Source organism: Dasypus novemcinctus, chromosome 13 (genome assembly GCF_030445035.2).
Source record: "Dasypus novemcinctus isolate mDasNov1 chromosome 13, mDasNov1.1.hap2, whole genome shotgun sequence".
Classification (NCBI taxonomy): Eukaryota; Metazoa; Chordata; class Mammalia; order Cingulata; family Dasypodidae; genus Dasypus; species Dasypus novemcinctus.
The window spans coordinates 1,220,988-1,237,342 of NC_080685.1; the positions used below are offsets into that span (position 1 = coordinate 1,220,988).

Below are 16,355 nucleotides of genomic sequence, written 5' to 3' on the forward strand. Positions count from 1 at the left end.
GGCCCAGGCCTGGCCCCCTGGCCGCACCCCACCTCCGGCTCCCATCCCTCAGCTGGAGGGGCCCCTCTGGTGCGACCCAGAAGAAAGATTCAGGTGGAGGACAGCTGGGGAGGGGGTGTGGCCGGGCGCCCCCAGACGCACCCCGAGGGCTGCCCGCCTGCCCCGGCGCCCGGAGGTGACCATAACAAGGCAAACCTGGTGCCCTCTTCCCTCGGTCCTGGTTCCCTGGCTCCGGGACAGCCAGGCCCGGTCTCCAGAGCCCATGACGGAGCCCGCTGGACAGAGACGCCGTCGGCAGGGCCATGGGCATGGGGTGGGATGGAGGGGCCCATCCTGCGCCCCTTGGTCCTTGCCCGGCCTCGGCTGTGCGCGCGTGGCCAGGCCTCCCCGTCTGTAGCCTGGGTTTACTGCCCAGAGCCGGCGGGGGCCCCGTGTTAGCCCCGGTTTGCAGGTGAGGGGCTGGTGCCAGGAGCCGTGTTCCAAGCGCTGCCTCCTCTAGCCTGGCTTGGCGCGCAGTAGGTGCTTGGTGTGCAGTAGGCACTTGATGCACAGTAGGCACTTGTTGCACAGTAGGTGCGTGACGTGTAGTAGGTGCTCAGCACGTAATAGGTGCTCGGCGCACTGTAGGTACACAGTATGTAGTAAGTGCTCAGCGCGCAGTAGGTGCTTGGTGTAAAATAGGTGTTCAGCGCACAGTAGGTGTTCTGCATGCATTTGGTGCTTGGGGCGCAGTCACTGCTGGGTGCGCAGTAGGTGCCCAGCGCCACGGGGGCCGCCTTGGAGCCGGCAGCAGCGGCGCCTGCCCTGGGTGGGGCCCTGGAGGGGCGCAGCGGCCGCCCTCGGGGCCCGGGCTCCTGGCGGCCGCCTGCTCCCGCCTGACGCCGGCTCTTGTGCCCTGCAGGACTGGGACGGCCCTGAGAGCGCCGGCGGCCTGGAAGCGGAGGAGCCCTGCCCAGAGCCGGGGGCGGCGGGGGCCCGGGCGGGCGCAGCCTCCTGGCCCGAGCATCCGGACCCCGCGCCCCCGGCGCCTGCCTCGCCCCTGGGCAGGAGCGGCACGCCCGCGGTGGAGCTGGGGGGGCCCTTCTCCTCCGGGGGCATCCAGCGGCGGTTCCTGCACCAAGACCAGCCCCCCGTGGGGGGCCTCACGGCCGAGGACGTGGACAAGGCCCGGCAGGCCAAGGCGCGCCCCGAGAGCAGGCCCCACAAGCAGATGGTGCGCGCGCCGGGCCGGGGCGCCGGGCGGGCCTCGGGCGTGTGGGCGCCCTTGCTGAGCGGCGTGGGGGCCCTGCCGCCCCCGGGTCTGCAGCTCCTCTCTCTTGCAGCTCAGCGAGCGGGCCCGGGAGCGGAAGGTGCCAGTGACGCGCATCGGGCGGCTGGCCAACTTCGGGGGTGAGTGTCCAGCATGCCCTGGGGTCCCCCCGGGGGCCTGCGAGGAGGTGGGTGGGGCCAGGCTGCCCGCGCTGCTCCTTAGAGGGCCCCTCCGCAGCCCTGCCCTCGGCCTGGGTGGGGGCACGGCCGGGGTGCAGCTGCACCTGCTGTCGGGCGTCCTCCTGCCTCGAGGGTCCTGAGGGAAGGCGGCTGGGGGCGCGTGGGGGCGCCTGGGGGTGCGTGGAGGCTCCTGGAGGGTGCGTGGGGGCGGCCGGGGGCGCGAAGGGGCGGCTGGGGGCGGCTGGGGGTGTGTGGGGGGGCAGCTGGGGGCGTGTGGATGCTCCCGGGGGCGTGTGGAGGCAGCTGGGGGCGCGTGGGGGCACGTGGGGGGTCTGCCGCCCTAGCCGTCCCGGCGCCCGGCGCAGCGCCCCTGTTCTCGGCGCGGAGTGACCGCTCTCTGCAGCTCAGGCTCCTCCAGGGCTGTCCTTCTGGGCTTTCTCCCCGGCAGGATTCGCTGCGCGGCTCTGGGGCCGCCGGGGCTTTGCCGCCTGCTGTGCTCTGGCTCCTCGCGCGCGGCCGCGGTCTTACCACCGCCGCCCGGGGGGCCCTGCTGGCCCCCCTCCCGCGGTCAGCGCGGTCCCGTACCCCTCCCTGCCCCGCGCCCCGCACGCCTGCGCACCCGCGTCACAGACGCGTTCTCTGGACGGCCTGGCGGGCGGGAGCGGCGGTGGAGGTGGCGGTCAGTTTGGGAGCCACCCGAGGGGAGGCGCTGGTGGTGCCTTAGGACGCGGCGGCCCCGGGGTGGGCAGGCAGGGACCGAGCCGGGCCCTCTGGGCGGGGGTCCAGGAGGATGGACGGGGGTGACCGGGGCGGCGGGAAGGCCACTGGCGAGGGCCGGGCGCTGTGCCCCTGGGCGAGGGGGCAGGGGCGACGGTCCCAGGTGTGCGCGCTGCACGCTGAGCCGGCCCCAGGCCTGCGCTGGAGTGGCCACCAGAGCCGCCCACTCGGGGCCACGCGGGGCGGCTGACGCTGCAGACCTGGTGGCGGAGGGCCAGCTCGGGAAGGACGCGCTGTCCTACCACACACCGGTCACCGGCCGGCCGGTCGTGACCTTTGGGGGAGAAGTCAGCGTTGTAAAAGCAAATAGGACGGGCTCGGTGAGACCAGAGCTGACGTCGGAGCGCCCCGAGAGGAGCTGCCTGTTGCAAGACCGCCTTTGTTTCAGGGACGCAACACGCTGTTCCACGCGTTCGGGGACACCACACGCTGCTCCACGCGGTCAGGGACGCGGCACGCTGCTCCACGCGGTCAGGGACGCGGCACGCTGCTCCACGCGGTCAGGGACGCGGCACGCTGTTCCACGCGGTCAGGGACGCGGCACGCTGTTCCGTGTCCGCCGCTGGCTGGCGGGGCCTTGGCCTTTCCCTGTGGTCTCCCCCCTTCCCGGGGTGTGTTTTGAGGGTCGTTCCAGATTGTTCTGGAGCTGGGGGTGGGTCGCTGCAGGGAGCCTGCGGGTGCCTGGGTGGCGCGGGGCGTGGCGGGGCGGCGAGGGGCTCTTCCCTGTTAACTGTTGTGAAATTCATCACCCCCCAGGACAGACGCCTTCGGGAGCCCCGGGGGAGCCCCCCGGCCCCGGCCCCCAGCCTTACGCGCGGCCGCTCTGTCCGCTCTGGACACGGGGGAGCAGGTCGCGCGTGCTCTGATCTTGGGCGCGTCGGCGTCCCACGTCCGCTCCCGAGAACAAGGACGTTGGCGTGTGTCGCCTCCCGAAGTGCAGTTCACTCGGGAATCAGGCTCTGGGAGAACGCGCAGCCTGCGTCCAGGCCCCAGGGCCCAGCAGCGCCCGTTTGAGCCTTTTCTCTCCTCTTAGAGCCTGTTCGGTGTCGTGTATTGTGTTTATTGCATCTTTAGTTCATCTTTGGTTCTTTTCGTTTTACTGTGGAAGCATTCGCAGCGTGAGCCTTCCCCTGCCAGCCCTCCCGAGCACACCGGCCACGGGCTCCACCACGCGCGCCGCGTTGCACGCCCTTCACCACCGTCCGTTGCTAGAACTTTCCCTCCGCCCCAGGCACAAACCCTGCGCCCCTTTTGCTTTGCCCACCGTTGCCCCCCGAAAGACAGTTTTGCTGGCTCTGGAATTCCGTTGGCCTGGTTCTGCTTCCAGTACTTTGTCTTCCGCTGCCTTCCCTCCTCCGGGGTTTCTGATGAGAAGCTGGCACGTCATCTCACGCTCCCTTGTGCGTGACACGTGGTCTCTTCCGTGGCTTCCAGAATCCCGTCTTTACGTCCCACAGTTCGATTATAACGCAGTGCCGTGCGGGTTTAGCCTGTTAGGAGTTTGTTGAGCATCTTGGATGTGTATACTCATGGACTTGCATTAAATTAGGAAGTTTTCAGCCCGAGTTACTGCTTTGCTCTTCTTCCTGCGCTTTCTTTCCCTCCTGGGAGCCCCACAACGCGTACATTCACCGTGACGTGTCCCTGGTTCCCCCGGCACTGCTCGTTTTCCCTCATTACTCTTTCTGCTCCTCAGACTGGGTGATTTTAATTTCCTTATCTTCAGGCTCACTGATTTTTCCTTCTGCGGCTTGAATCCCTCCAGGGAACTTTACATTTTTGCTACTGGGGTCTTCAGCTGTTTCATTTCTTTTCCTAATTACTTTCTCTGTTTCCATCTCTTGGTTTCCAGCTGTCCTTTAGCTTTTGTCCGTGTTTTCCTTTAGCTCTTTGAACATATTTGGGAACCATTTTTTAGACCTTTGCCTGGACCTCCAGGCAGGCCCCGTCGGTGGCTTCTGATGCCTGACCCTCCTCCCTTGCCGGGGCCTTCCCTTCCTTTTGTGTGTTTTGTCGTCTTTTGTTGAAACCTGGACGTTTTGATATTTTAAGATGTTATTGCTGGAATTTAGGTCCTGAGTCGACTGTTACTTAGACTTGTATCCAGCTAGAGTCACGATCTAGTTTTCTTTGAATGCCAGGAGCTAAAAATTTTTAAAAAAAGGGATAAAAGAAAACGCCTTTCCCAGTCCTTGCAGGATGGCCTGTGAGCACTCCTTCAGGGAGAGCCGAACGGCGAGTTGAGGAACAGCTCCGGGCAACGCGCAGCCTCCCCCGGCCTCACTGGCTTCCCCCGGCCTCCCCTCCCTCCCCTGGCCTCACTGGCCTCACTGGCCTCCCCCGGCCTCAACTGGCCTCCCCCGGCCTCCCCTGGCCTGACTGCCCTCCTCTGCGCCCCCCGGCCTCCCTTGACCTCCCCTGGCCTCCCCCGGCTCCCCTGGCCTCCCTGACCTCCCCCGACCCCCCCCGGCCCCCTGGCCTCCCCCGGCCCCTTGGCCTCCCCCGGCCCCCTGGCCTCCCAGACCTTTCTGTGCGTGGGGTGGTCTTGGGCACGTGTGACCGGCCCTCGGAAGTCCCCTGACGACGTGGTTCCGAATGCCGCCCCCCGGGGCCGTCCCTCCGCGCCCACGCATCCCCCGGGCCCTCCCTCGGCTCTGCAGGAGGCTCGGGGAGCCGCCTCGACCCGCAGGCAAGCCCTGGGGTGGCGAGACCCCCAGGCCGCCCGGACAGATGGGGCCAGACCCACTGCTCCCGGGGTGTGCACGAGGGCCGCGCTGCTGCACCCCCTGGACCCGCCCGGGCTGGGCTGGACTGCAGGCGGCTCTGCAGGGCGTGGCGCAGGGGCCAGCAAGGTGCCGCAGGGCCGCCCGCCGCCCGCCCGCCTTGACCCTGCGCTCACGAGCTGCGGTGCTTGGCCTGCTCCTGGAGCTCACGGCCCTGCCGGGCCCCGCTGGTGGCTCAGAGCTTCTGTGGAGGGACGGGGCCCCGGAGCCTCTCGGCACCACCGTCCAGGGCATGGGCGGGGGTCGTTGTGTGGACGCGGGGCTGGCGTCCTGCCCGGTTTCCGCGGGGAGGTCGGGGCTCGGGGCTCATCCGTGGAGCTCGGGACCGGCTTGGAGTGGTGGTGAGTCCTGGGCTGGTTACACTTGCGGCCCTGCCGCGTGGCCCGGGCCCACCCAGGGGTTTCCGTCTGTCAGCCGGGGGCCCTGCCGTCACCTCCAGGCCGAGGCCCTGCGCGTCTGGGCAGCGCTGGGTTCTGGTACCCGGGCGCAGGGCTGGGCCTGAGACGTCGATTAGGTCAGGTTTGCTAACACGTGTGGAGTGGGTCCTTTTCTCACAGACCACTCTTCAGAGCCCTTGTAGGTTTGCAGAGAAATACAGAAGTGCAGAGTTCCCATGTCTCGCCCCGCCTCCAGTCTCATCGTTTTGGGTTAGTGTGGTGCATCCGTTACAATTGATGAACCGGTATTATTAGAATTATACTATTAAAGTCCACAGTTTATATTAGGGCTCGCTCTCTGTGTTGTCGTTCTGTGTTTTTCTTTTTAAATTTTCCTTGTAACGATAGACGACGTCAACCTTCCCACCTCCACCACCTCCACACGCACGGTCCGGGGGGATTAACCACGTTCACGTGTTGTGCCAGTACCCTCCCCAGCCCCACTGCCAGAACCTTCCATCACGCCAGAGAGAAGGCTGCCGCCCCGTGCCCTCCCTCCCGGCCCGTCACGTGTTCTCTTTCTGTCACTGCGAGTGTCACGTGAGGGGAATCATACAGCACCTTTCCCTCGTGTCTCACTCATTTCATTCACCGTGGTGTCACAGATCATCCATACTGTCGCATGACTGAGAAGTTAGTTTCTTTTTACAGCTGAATGATGATGACCCACTGTGTGGATAAACCACATTTTGCTCGTCCACTCACCTGTGATGGACACGTGGGCTGCTTCCACCTTGTGGCAGCTGTGACTGGTGCTGCCATGAACATCGGTGTGCACACGTCTGTCAGTTCTATTGAATGCGGATCTAGAAATGGGATTGACAAGTCTTACAGTAATTCTGTACTTTCTGAGGAACCGTCAAACCGTCTTCCACAACGACAGCACATTTTACACTCCCACCAACAGTGAACGAGGGTTCTTATTTCTCCACATCCTCTCCAGCACTTATTTTCTACTTTAAAAAAAAAAATAATGTCCATTCTTGTGGGTGTGAGATAGTAGCTCCTTGTGGTTTTGATTTTCATTTATTGAAAAAAAAAAATTTTTGTCTTTATTTCTTTAAATGTTACATTAAAAAAATATGAGGTCCCCATATACCCCCCACCCCCCTCTCCCCACTCCTCCCCTCATAACAGCCTCCTCCGTCATCATGAGACATTCACTGCATTTGGTGAATACATCTCTGAGCACCTCTGCACCTCATGGTCAGTGGTCCACACCATAGTCCACACTCTCCCCCAGTCCACCCAGTGGGCCATGGGAGGACATACAATGTCCGGTAACTGTCCCTGCAGCACCACCCAGGACAACTCCAACCCCTGAAAATGCCCCCACATCTCATCTCTTCCTCCCACTCCCTACCCCCAGCAGCCACCATGGCCACTTTCTCCACACCAATGCCACATTTTCTTCGCTTACTAATCACAATAGCTCATGAATAGAATATCAGTAAGTCCATTCTAATCCATACTCTATTCCTCCATCCTGTGGACCTTAGAATGGTTGTGTCCACTCCACATCTATGTCAAGAGGGGGCTTAGATTCCACATGGATGCTGGATGCACTCCTCCTGCTTTCAGTTGTAGGCACTCTTGGCTCCCTGGTGTGGTGGTTGACCTTCTTCACCTCCATGTTAGCTGAGTGGGGTAAGTCCAATAAACCAGATGTAGGAGCTGAAGTCTGTTGAGGCTCAGGGCCTGGCTATCACATGGTCAGTCCGGAGATTCAGGTCCCCTGGGTATACACTAAACCCCAGCACCAACTACAGATCCGGTAAAAGTAACAGGAGAGTCTTGTGGACAAAGATCACATCTGAGTCCAGCTCCATCGCACAGAAGCACAAACTCCAAAGCAGGGCCAACTGCCATGGCCCTGAACTCGATGATTTTCATTTCTTTAATGGCTGGTAATGCTGTGTCTTTTCATGGCTTATCAGCCATTTGTAGATCCTTTGCCCAAATTGTTTTTTTTTTTGTTGTTGAGTTGTAGGAGTCTACATATTCTGGATGTTAAACTTTTATCAGATATGTGGTTTCCAGATATTTTCTCCCATTCTGTATGTTCTCTTTTCACTTTCTTAATCTCCTTTGCTCAGAAGTTTTTAATTTTGATTAATTCCCATGTACCTATTTTTTTTTCTTTTATTGTTCGTTCTTTTGGTGTAAAGTCTAAGAACCCACTGCCTGATTCAAAGGCCCTGGAGATATTTCTGCGAGTTTTTTCTAAGAGAATGACGGTCTTGGCGCCTGCGTCGCGGCCTTCGCTCCGTTTGGAGTCACTGCGTGGTCCGGCTCGTCCACGTCCCGCGTGCGGGTCCCAGGCCTCGCGGCACCTCCTCTGAGAGACTCTTCTCCTGCACAGAGTGGACGGAGCGCCCTTGTCAGAGACCAGCTGGCCGTGGGGGGCGTGGTTCTAAACTCAGTTCTCCTCCCTCGCTCGTCACTCTGTCACGAGCACCAGTACCGTGCGATTTTGATGAGTGTTGTAAGAAGTTTTGAAATCAGCAAGCGCTAGTCCTCCATGTTCTTCTTTTCCAAGATGTTTTTGGCTATTCTGGGGCCCGTCCTTTCCTTATGAGTTTGCTGATTGACTTTTCCTTTTCTGTGAAGATGGCTGTTGGATTGTGTTGATCTGTAAATCACTGGTTATTACTGACATTTAATAACATTGAGTTTTCCAGTCCATGAATATTTATTTAGGCCTTCTTTAATTTCTTTCAGCAATGACTTTAGTTTTCCATTTACAAGTTAAATTTAGTTAAATTTATTCCTAGATATTTGATTCTTTTTGTTGCTTTGTAAATGGAGTTGTTCTCTGGGTTTTCGTTTTGGGTTGCTCACTGCTGGTCTGTGGATACTCCACTGATTTTCATGTGTTGATCTTGTAACCTACCACTTTGCTGAATTAATATTTTAGCTCTGGTAGCTTCCTTGTAGTTTCTTTGGGATTTCCTGTATATAGGGTATCATCTGCAAATGGGGACAGTACTGCTGCTTTCTTTTGGTTTTATATATGTGAGGTCAGTTGTTTTTCCTGATTCTCAGTTTTAGTTTTATTTGTGTCCTCTTTCTCTTTGTCTACGTAGCTGTCAATTTTATTGGTCTTGGTTTCATTAAGTCTCTCTATTGCTTTTCTGTTTACCATTTCCCTAGTCTAACCTTTATTATTTTCTTCATTTTATATTATGCTCCTCTTTATATCTATTAAGGCTACTTTGATATTAATATAGCTGTGCGTCAGCTTTCTTTAGTGTTTGCATGGCATCTCTCAACTTTTTTTGTGTCGTTTTGTGTAAGGTAGATCTTTTCTAAGCATCATGAGTAGTTTTTGTGTTTTAAGTGTAGGCTCACAACTTAGTCGTATAATGAAGTATTTAATATTTAACGTGAAATAGACTGTTCAGTTCCCTTATATTTAAAGCAATTACTGATGTATTAGAGTTAATAACTTACCTTCCTTTTTATATTCTATTTGACTCATCTGTTATGTTCCCATTTTTCTGTCCTGTCTTGTCTCCTTTTGAATTAATAAAAGACTTAAAGATTTTTTTCTCTTTATGTGTGTTATACATTCCTCTGCTGTTCTTTCAGTGCTTACTATTGAGGTTACAGCATGCATTCTTGACCGGTTACAGTGTAATTAAATTGTTATTTTTACTATTTTCTCTGTAATGCTAGGACCTCAGAACTATTCTTGTATCTCCCACTTGTTTTGTGTTAATGGACTTTTCCCTACATATTTTAAATACCACAAGATATTTTTAAACACCATAAGATACACTAAACACCACAAGATATTCTTTCTTTGTACCGTTCACATGAATTTGGATTTACCCAGATATTTTACTCTTTTTGTTCTTTTTTCCAGCATTTCTATAATTAGATTGGGATAATTTTCCTCTTATGTGAAGGTCTGTTTTCTCTTTCTTATAGACAGCTAATCATGAATTCTCTCCATTTTTATTTTCAGGAAAAACGTCTTTATTATATTTTCCTTTTAGAAGGCTGTTTTTGTTGGGTATTTTATTCCATTTTGGAAGTCATTTCCTTTGAACATTCAACCATGTTATTCCCTTTTCTTACTTCCATTATTTCTGTGGGAAAGTTAGCTGTCTTGGCAGGTGATGTGTTTTCCCTGACTACTTTTAAGATTTTCCCTCTCTTTTTGGTTTTCAGCAATTGGACTCTGATGGGCCTGTATTTATCCTGCTTGGGGTGTGCAGAGATTCTTGAATCTGGGCTAATGCGTTTTATCAGTTTTGGAGATTTCTGGCCATTTTAAAGAGTACTGCTCTGTCCTCTTCTCTCCCTGGCCCTCTGGCACTCCTTTTCTTCTCCCATGTGTCTCTTATACCCTTGCATGTATTTTCAGTCCTTTTTTCCATCGGTGCTTCAGTCTTATAGGTGCAGAGGTGATATATTATCTTTTCTGCACATAGAAAATGAGAGAGAGAAAAGACTGGGAACCATGGGAATTAGACTTCACTGGCTGCAGCTTGTCCAGGAGAACACGTCCTGGGAGCTGGACGTGACTTTGTGCAGAGCGCCACGCGGTTACTTCACGAGGGGGCTGCGAGCCACGGCGCATCGTTAAGGCAGAAGAGAGCAGACTGCCAAGTGAGGGAAATCGGAAAGAGGAAATAGAGTGAGGAAAGGACGCATGGGGCTCTGTGTGTTCTCTGTAGAAAGGGTTTTGAAGCTTGGTGTTTGAAAACAGGGAGCTGCTGGCTGGAGGCGTGTCGGTGGGCCAGGAACGAAGAACGGAGGAGCCGAAGACCTTGCAAGGTTGAGGGGCCTCCTCGTGGAAAGCACTCCCGGACATATTTGCTCTTAAAACAGTTCTCGAGGCGCCAGTGGGTTTTTGAGAGGGAGGTGGCGTGAAGCGCGGCGCTCTCTCGAGTGGGAAGCAGGCCTCCTCGGGGGAGAGGCGGCCCTGCGGGTTCCTGCTGGTCAACCTCCCACGTATGCCGGGGCCCCTGGGGGGCTGTTGGTGGATCAGAAGGAAACTCTCTCTGGGACCCCTGTGCTCCTTCCCCCAAAACTTTTATGTCCCCATCTCGAACCTTGAGTGGATGGGTATGAGTGGTTATTTTAATTTTGCTAAGTATGAGGCTTTTTAAAAGAAAACAGTATCACCGTCTTTTTACTTATTTTTTAAAGGAGATTTTAGCAGTGCAGAAGTACCAAAGACACGATGCCAGGATAAAGGGCAGTGCTGTAGGTTGAATAAGCTAGCTCTGAAAGACGCACGCCGTTGTCTTGGTTCCCAAACACCGGCTGCGGCACGCGCCGGCACGACCCCGACGGTCTGTGGGAAGCTTCTTTCCCTCAGGACGTCTCGTGGCACTCTGTTTCCACGGCGGTGGAGGGGCTCGGGTCCTGCGGCTGACCGGCCCGCGGGAGGCCCTGGTCGTGGCTGGTGGGCGCGCCCCCCACCTTTCCTCCAGCAGCCTGTGCCTTCCTGGGTGGCGTGCTGTGGATCCGAGAGCAACTCTGCCCCCGCGGGGCGGGCGGTGGACGGAGCTGCTTCCTCGGGGCAGACCTCGCCGTGGGCTTGGGGTGCTGCTCCCTCTCGGAAGCTCTGAGAAGGCCCTTGGGGCAGTTGTCATCACCACTTACAGAAAAGGAAACTGAGTCAGCGAGTCATCCAACAGGCCGGCACTTGAAGTCCGCCTGGGCATCCTGCCTGCGGCCAGCGTGGCCTGAGAGGTGCCCACGAGCGGAGGGCCGGCCCCGAGGGCCGCGAGCACGCGCCCCCCACCTGGGCGGGCAGCGCTTTCCCACCGCCGCCTCCCTCGGCGGGGGCGGGGGTCGGGGGGAGTGAGGTGGCCACGGACAGGGACACCTTGAAGGAAGGGGGACCCCGGACCCCACGGCCTCTCCGTGTGAGCGCTGCTGCGCCGGGCGAGGACGCACTGGCCGGCCTCGGACGTCCGCGCCCCGCGAGCTCCTGCTTCGTCCTCGCGGATGTCTTAGCCCCTGGGGAGGCTCCGGGGAGCGCGCCCGCCCGAGGAGCCCGCCTGGCTGCCCTGGCCGCGGGGTGGCAGGTGCGCTCCTCGTGCCCCTCCGTGACCTCCAGGGGGCCCGCCGGGGACCCGCCTGCCTGTGGGGGGGGCCGCTCGGAGCCCGCCCAGCCCAGGGGGCCGCCAGGCAGGGCCTCCCGCAGCCGTGTGCGGGCCGGGGCTGCGGCGGGCGGGGCCGTGGGGCGCGGCTCCTGGTCCGAGGAGGACCAGGGGTCCCGGCAGCGCCCGGCGGTGCAGGAGGAGCTGCTGGCCCCGCCCGTCCCTCCCCGAGTCCTCGGCCCCGTTCGGCCCCTTGCTCCCGGGTGCCCTGCGTCTGGGTGGGGGGCTGGTGTGGCCCCCCCGGCCCCGGGCTGCGGCCTGAGCCCACCTCCCCGGGATGCCCTGCAGCCGTGGCGTCGCGCAGTGGGGTGGGTGGGGGGCCGTGCTTGCCCGGGGGCCGTGGGCAGGGCTCATGGGACCCTCAGCCCAGGGGTCTGCGCTAGTGGACGCCGGCCCAGCTCTGCCGCCCTCTGCTGCCCCCGTGGGTTTGTCTTTGGACTTGCACTCAGCAGAGAGAACTCCCGAGGCGCGGCGGCTGGAGGGAAACCGAGTCCGCGGGCAAGCCGGGCGGGCCACAGGAGGCAGGGGCGGGGGCTTGCGGTTCCCCGGGCTCGCGGGCGCCCAGCGCGTGCCCCTGCCCCTGGGGCGAGCAGGCCCAGCCCCGCCCACGTCCCCTCCTGCGCCCCCAGGCCCGGCGCCCCTCGAGGCGGCCCCGCGCGTCCCTGCAGGCGGCCGTCGCCGGGTGGCGGGGGTGCAGGTGTGCTCAGGCGGAGAGCGCTGGGTTCAAGGCTGAGCGAGAAGAGAACGTGAGGTGGTCTTTATCTACGCTCTGATAAAGCGTATGTAACGCGCACGTATGTATGTGTGTACGTAGCGGGTTAAATGATATTTCTAAAGCCAGTCATGCCTATTTCTTTTCACCTCTTCTAACGTGGCTGCCAGAGAGCCGTGAGTTCCGCGTGCTGTGCGTGGCCGGCCTGGCGTCTCCTCGGCCGCCTCGGCTCTGGCGCGGGAGCGGGCGGCCACGCGAGGACACGAGGGGGCGGCCAGGTGTGGACACAGGCTCCTCAGTCCCCGGCCGGGCCTGGGCGGCCTCTCTCGGGTGCTCCAGCCGCGCGGCGGCCCAGCGCGAGGCGAGGCTCGGGTGCCTGTGGCAGCGCGCGGGTTTCAGCCGTTTTTAAACGTTTTCTTTTTCATAGCGTTGTGTTTTGCAACTGCTTCGGGGTCGCGGGAGAGCTGCCGCGCTAGAGCTGCTGCCGGCCCGGGCACCGGCGTCCTGGGCTCACGCCGCGCCAGTGCGTGGCGAGGCCGAGGCCGAGGCCGCGGGGACTGGTGACTGGCACTGGCCACTGGGGCCGGCCTCGGCCGCCAACGCTCTGTCTCGCCGCGCCCCTCGGCGCCCCGGGGGTCGTTTCCCGCCCGCCGCCCCGTCGTGGTCGCTCCGCCTGGCCTCCCGGTACCACCGAGCCGGGCCCCGCGGCCTTTCGGGGCTCCCCCTGGACGGTCTCCTGCGCCCTGCGTGTTTCTTCAGGGCTGGTCGGCTCGTTTCTCGCCGGCGCCCACCCTGCGCGGGCCGAGTGCTCTCCACGCGTGCCCGCTCCCTGGAGGCCCGGCGCGGGGTCATCTCGGCTCCTTTCCCGGTTCCAGCCAAGGGTCCCGCCCCCCGGGTCCCTGGCGTCCTCGGTCGCGTTGTCAGGCCCCGCGGGCTCTGCCCCGGCCCGGCCTCCCCCCAGCGCCCGCCGCGCCCAGGGCTCCTCCCACGGGCCCTGCCGGGTCGTCCAGTCGCCGCCAAGCACCGGGTCGCGGGACTCTCTCGTCTTGCTCCAGGAGGGGCTTGTCCCCTGCCCCCCGGGTCTGGAGCTCTCTCTGCGGCGATTCCTGCGAAGCCCGCGAGGTCTGCCTCGCCCCATACCCCCTGTGGGGACGTCCGCGTCCACCGCCGCTGGCTGGGGTCCTTCTCCCGCCGGGCTCTGCCCGCGTCGCCTCCACCGGCGTCACTGTCCTGAGGCCGGTCTGTCCTTCCCCAAAGCCCCTCGGAGCCCGATGGGGAGCGCGGGGCGCCCCGCGCGTCTCGGCGTCCTGGCGGCGCTGCTGTCCGCGGGCGGCGGGGACAGGAGCCGCGCGCTCCCCGGGCACAGGCTGCCTCGGCGGAGCTGACTGTCCTGTTTTCCTGACTTTAACGTCAGGCTCGTGGGACGACTCGGCAGGCGGAGGTGCCCGCAGGACGGCGCCAGGGGGCGAGGCCGCCTGACCGGGGCGTGCGGTCCCCGCCGACCCTCCCCTTGCCCCGCGTTGGGGACGCGCCACGCGGGAGCGGCCAGGGTCGCGTTGGGAGCAGGAGCAGCCGGCCCTGCACGGGCTCCCGCGTGGCCGGGCCTCCTGGCGCGGAGCTGGCCGAGCCCTGGCCTCCGGACCCGCGCCTGCGGCTGGCCGTGCCAGCGCCCGCCCGCGGGGACAGGCCGAGCCTGCGCGCATACGTGGCGAGGGTCTCCGCCTCCCGGTGCCTCCGCCTCACGCACCCGTGGCGACGCCTTCTGGAGAACTTGCGGTGGCCGCAGGGGTGGATGCACCGGGGGTGGCCCCCAGGACAGTGGGGAGCCTGGCCTGGCCCCCCCGCTGGCCGCCCCAAGGGTCGCCCCGTCGTCGCGGTGCGTCTTCGTCCCCGAGCCTCGGAGCACACGTGGCGCTGGGCGGGGGTGGTCTTCACTCCTCCTGGGGCCGCGGGTGCCGGCAGGACCGGGCTGCGCCCCACGAAGGCCGCCCCCTGAGCGCCGCCTCCCCGCAGGTCTGGCTGTGGGCCTGGGCTTCGGGGCGCTGGCCGAGGTCGCCAAGAAGAGCCTGCGCGCTGAGGACCCCTCAGGTGAGCGCCCCGTGCCCCTGGCCGGGCGCCCGGCGTCGGAGCTGGAGGCTGGCGCTGCGGCCCCTGCTCCCCTGCTCCCCTGCTCCCCGGGCGGCCGGGGTCGCCGTGGCCTGGCCGGCACATGGTGGGGGGGGGACAGCCGGGCCCCTCTGGCCGCACACTTGGGGCCCGTGGCGGCCGCAGGCCTCAGGCTCCCGCTGCCCCCGCACCGCGCAGGCCCCTCTGGTCCCAGTTTCCTTAGGGTGGGGCTCCTGGGGCCTCCTGAAATGCAGCTGAGGTGTCCCCGGCCCATCGGGGACAAGGCTTGCCGTGGCCTCGGCACGTGGCCCTGCCAGCTGGGCGGCCCCCTCTGCACACGAGCCCTCGGGAGGCGGTGCCTCTGGGCCCCGCGCACCGCGTCCTTGGGCGGGGCCGAGCGCGGGGGGCTCGGGGTGGGGGGTACCTCAGCGTGGCTGCGGGCATTTGGCTGCCCCCACCCCTGCTGTGGCCAAGTGGGGAGGGGTCAGCGCGGCCCCAGCCTCAGGTGGCGTCCTTGGGGGCACAGGCCCAGGTTCTGGCCAGCGTGGCGTGGCCTGGTGGCCCTGAGTGGCCTCATTTCCGGGCCCGGCACCCCCAGCGCCCTCGGCGTGGGCCTCGCCTGGGCAGGGCTGGGGAGGGGCCCCGGGCCCGTCAGGGACAGTCCCCTCCCCAGGCGTGCCCCGGCCAGGCCAGCCCCCAGCACCCGGGCCCCGCCGGGCCCTTCACCCGGCGTCCTGGGCCGGCGGCGCCCACGGACATGACGCCCGACCTCGGGCTGGCCCCGGGCACCCGCCCTCCCGTGGGAGCCCCCACCTGCGCACGCGCGTCCTCTGCGGCGTCTCTGCCGCTGGCTGCGCCCCCGGGGCAGAGGCGGGCTCAGCCTCCGTCTCCCGCAGCCTGGGGTGGGGGGCTTGACCGCTTCAGGGCCCCGGAGGGCGGGATTCAGGCCGGGCCAGGCTGGCCCCCACGTGGAGCGCCCGCGCTGGGGCGGCCGGGGTGACCCGCGGCAGCTGGGGGTGCCCGGGGCCTGGGGGCGGGAGGTGCGAGGGTGGCGCTGCGCTGCGGGGGGCGGGTGCGCGGTGCCCGGAGAGCCCCCCCCCTGCCCCCCGCCCCCCGCCCCCCGCCGGGCGCCGCGCTGAGCCCCCCGCCCCCAGGGAAGAAGGCGGTCCTGGACTCCAGCCCCTTCCTGTCCGAGGCCAACGCGGAGCGCATCGTGAGCACCCTGTGCAAGGTGCGCGGCGCCGCGCTCAAGCTCGGCCAGATGCTGAGCATCCAGGGTGAGTGGCCGGACGGGCGGCGCGCGGGGGCTGCAGGCGGGGGCGGCGCGCGGGGGCTGCAGGCGGCCCCGGGCGCGGCGCTCACCGGCCCCGCGGGGCAGGGCACTGGGGGCGAGCGCGGGGAACGCTGGACGCGAAGGCCCCGCGGCGCGCCTTGCTCCACCGGCCCCCCGCGAGCCCGGACGCCCCCCGGGCCGCGCCAGGCCAGGCCTCCCGGCAGCGCTGGGGCCGAGGGCTGACCCCTCCCGGGGCCCGGAGCTCGCGGCGGAGGTGCCCACGCCTTCCGAGCCCGGGGGCCGGCCCGCTGCCCCCTCCCCGCGGCCGGGAGGGGCGGGGCGCGGAGGCGGGCGCGGCCTGGGTGCCTGAGGGTCACCCCCGACCCCGGCCCCTTCCAGATGACGCGTTCATCAACCCCCACCTGGCCAAGATCTTCGAGCGCGTGCGCCAGAGCGCAGACTTCATGCCGCTGAAGCAGATGCTGGTGAGGCGGGGGCGCGACGGCGGGGCCCCGCGGCGGCAGGGGCGGCGCGCTCAGGGTCGGTCCCCGCAGAAAACGCTCACCAGCGACCTGGGCCCCGACTGGAGGGACCGGCTGGAGCACTTCGAGGAGCGGCCCTTCGCCGCCGCCTCCATCGGGCAGGTGCATCTGGCCCGCACCAAGGACGGCCGCGAGGTGGCCATGAAGATCCAGGTGGGCTGCCGGGCGGCGCGGG

The 16,355-nt window shown here is 63.3% G+C and overlaps 1 protein-coding gene across 2 annotated transcripts in view; it reads left to right on the forward strand.

Annotated features, from left to right (window-relative positions):
• COQ8A (coenzyme Q8A) overlaps window positions 1-16,355 on the forward strand; it is a 33,139-nt gene that overhangs the window by 14,244 nt on the left and 2,540 nt on the right. For both annotated transcript variants that reach the window (XM_058309390.2, XM_058309389.2), the window contains exons 3-8: window positions 902-1,213; window positions 1,323-1,389; window positions 14,273-14,347; window positions 15,520-15,642; window positions 16,038-16,123; window positions 16,193-16,333. In XM_058309390.2, coding sequence (XP_058165373.1) covers window positions 902-1,213; window positions 1,323-1,389; window positions 14,273-14,347; window positions 15,520-15,642; window positions 16,038-16,123; window positions 16,193-16,333 — 804 coding nt within the window. The remainder of the gene's footprint in view (window positions 1-901; window positions 1,214-1,322; window positions 1,390-14,272; window positions 14,348-15,519; window positions 15,643-16,037; window positions 16,124-16,192; window positions 16,334-16,355) is intronic.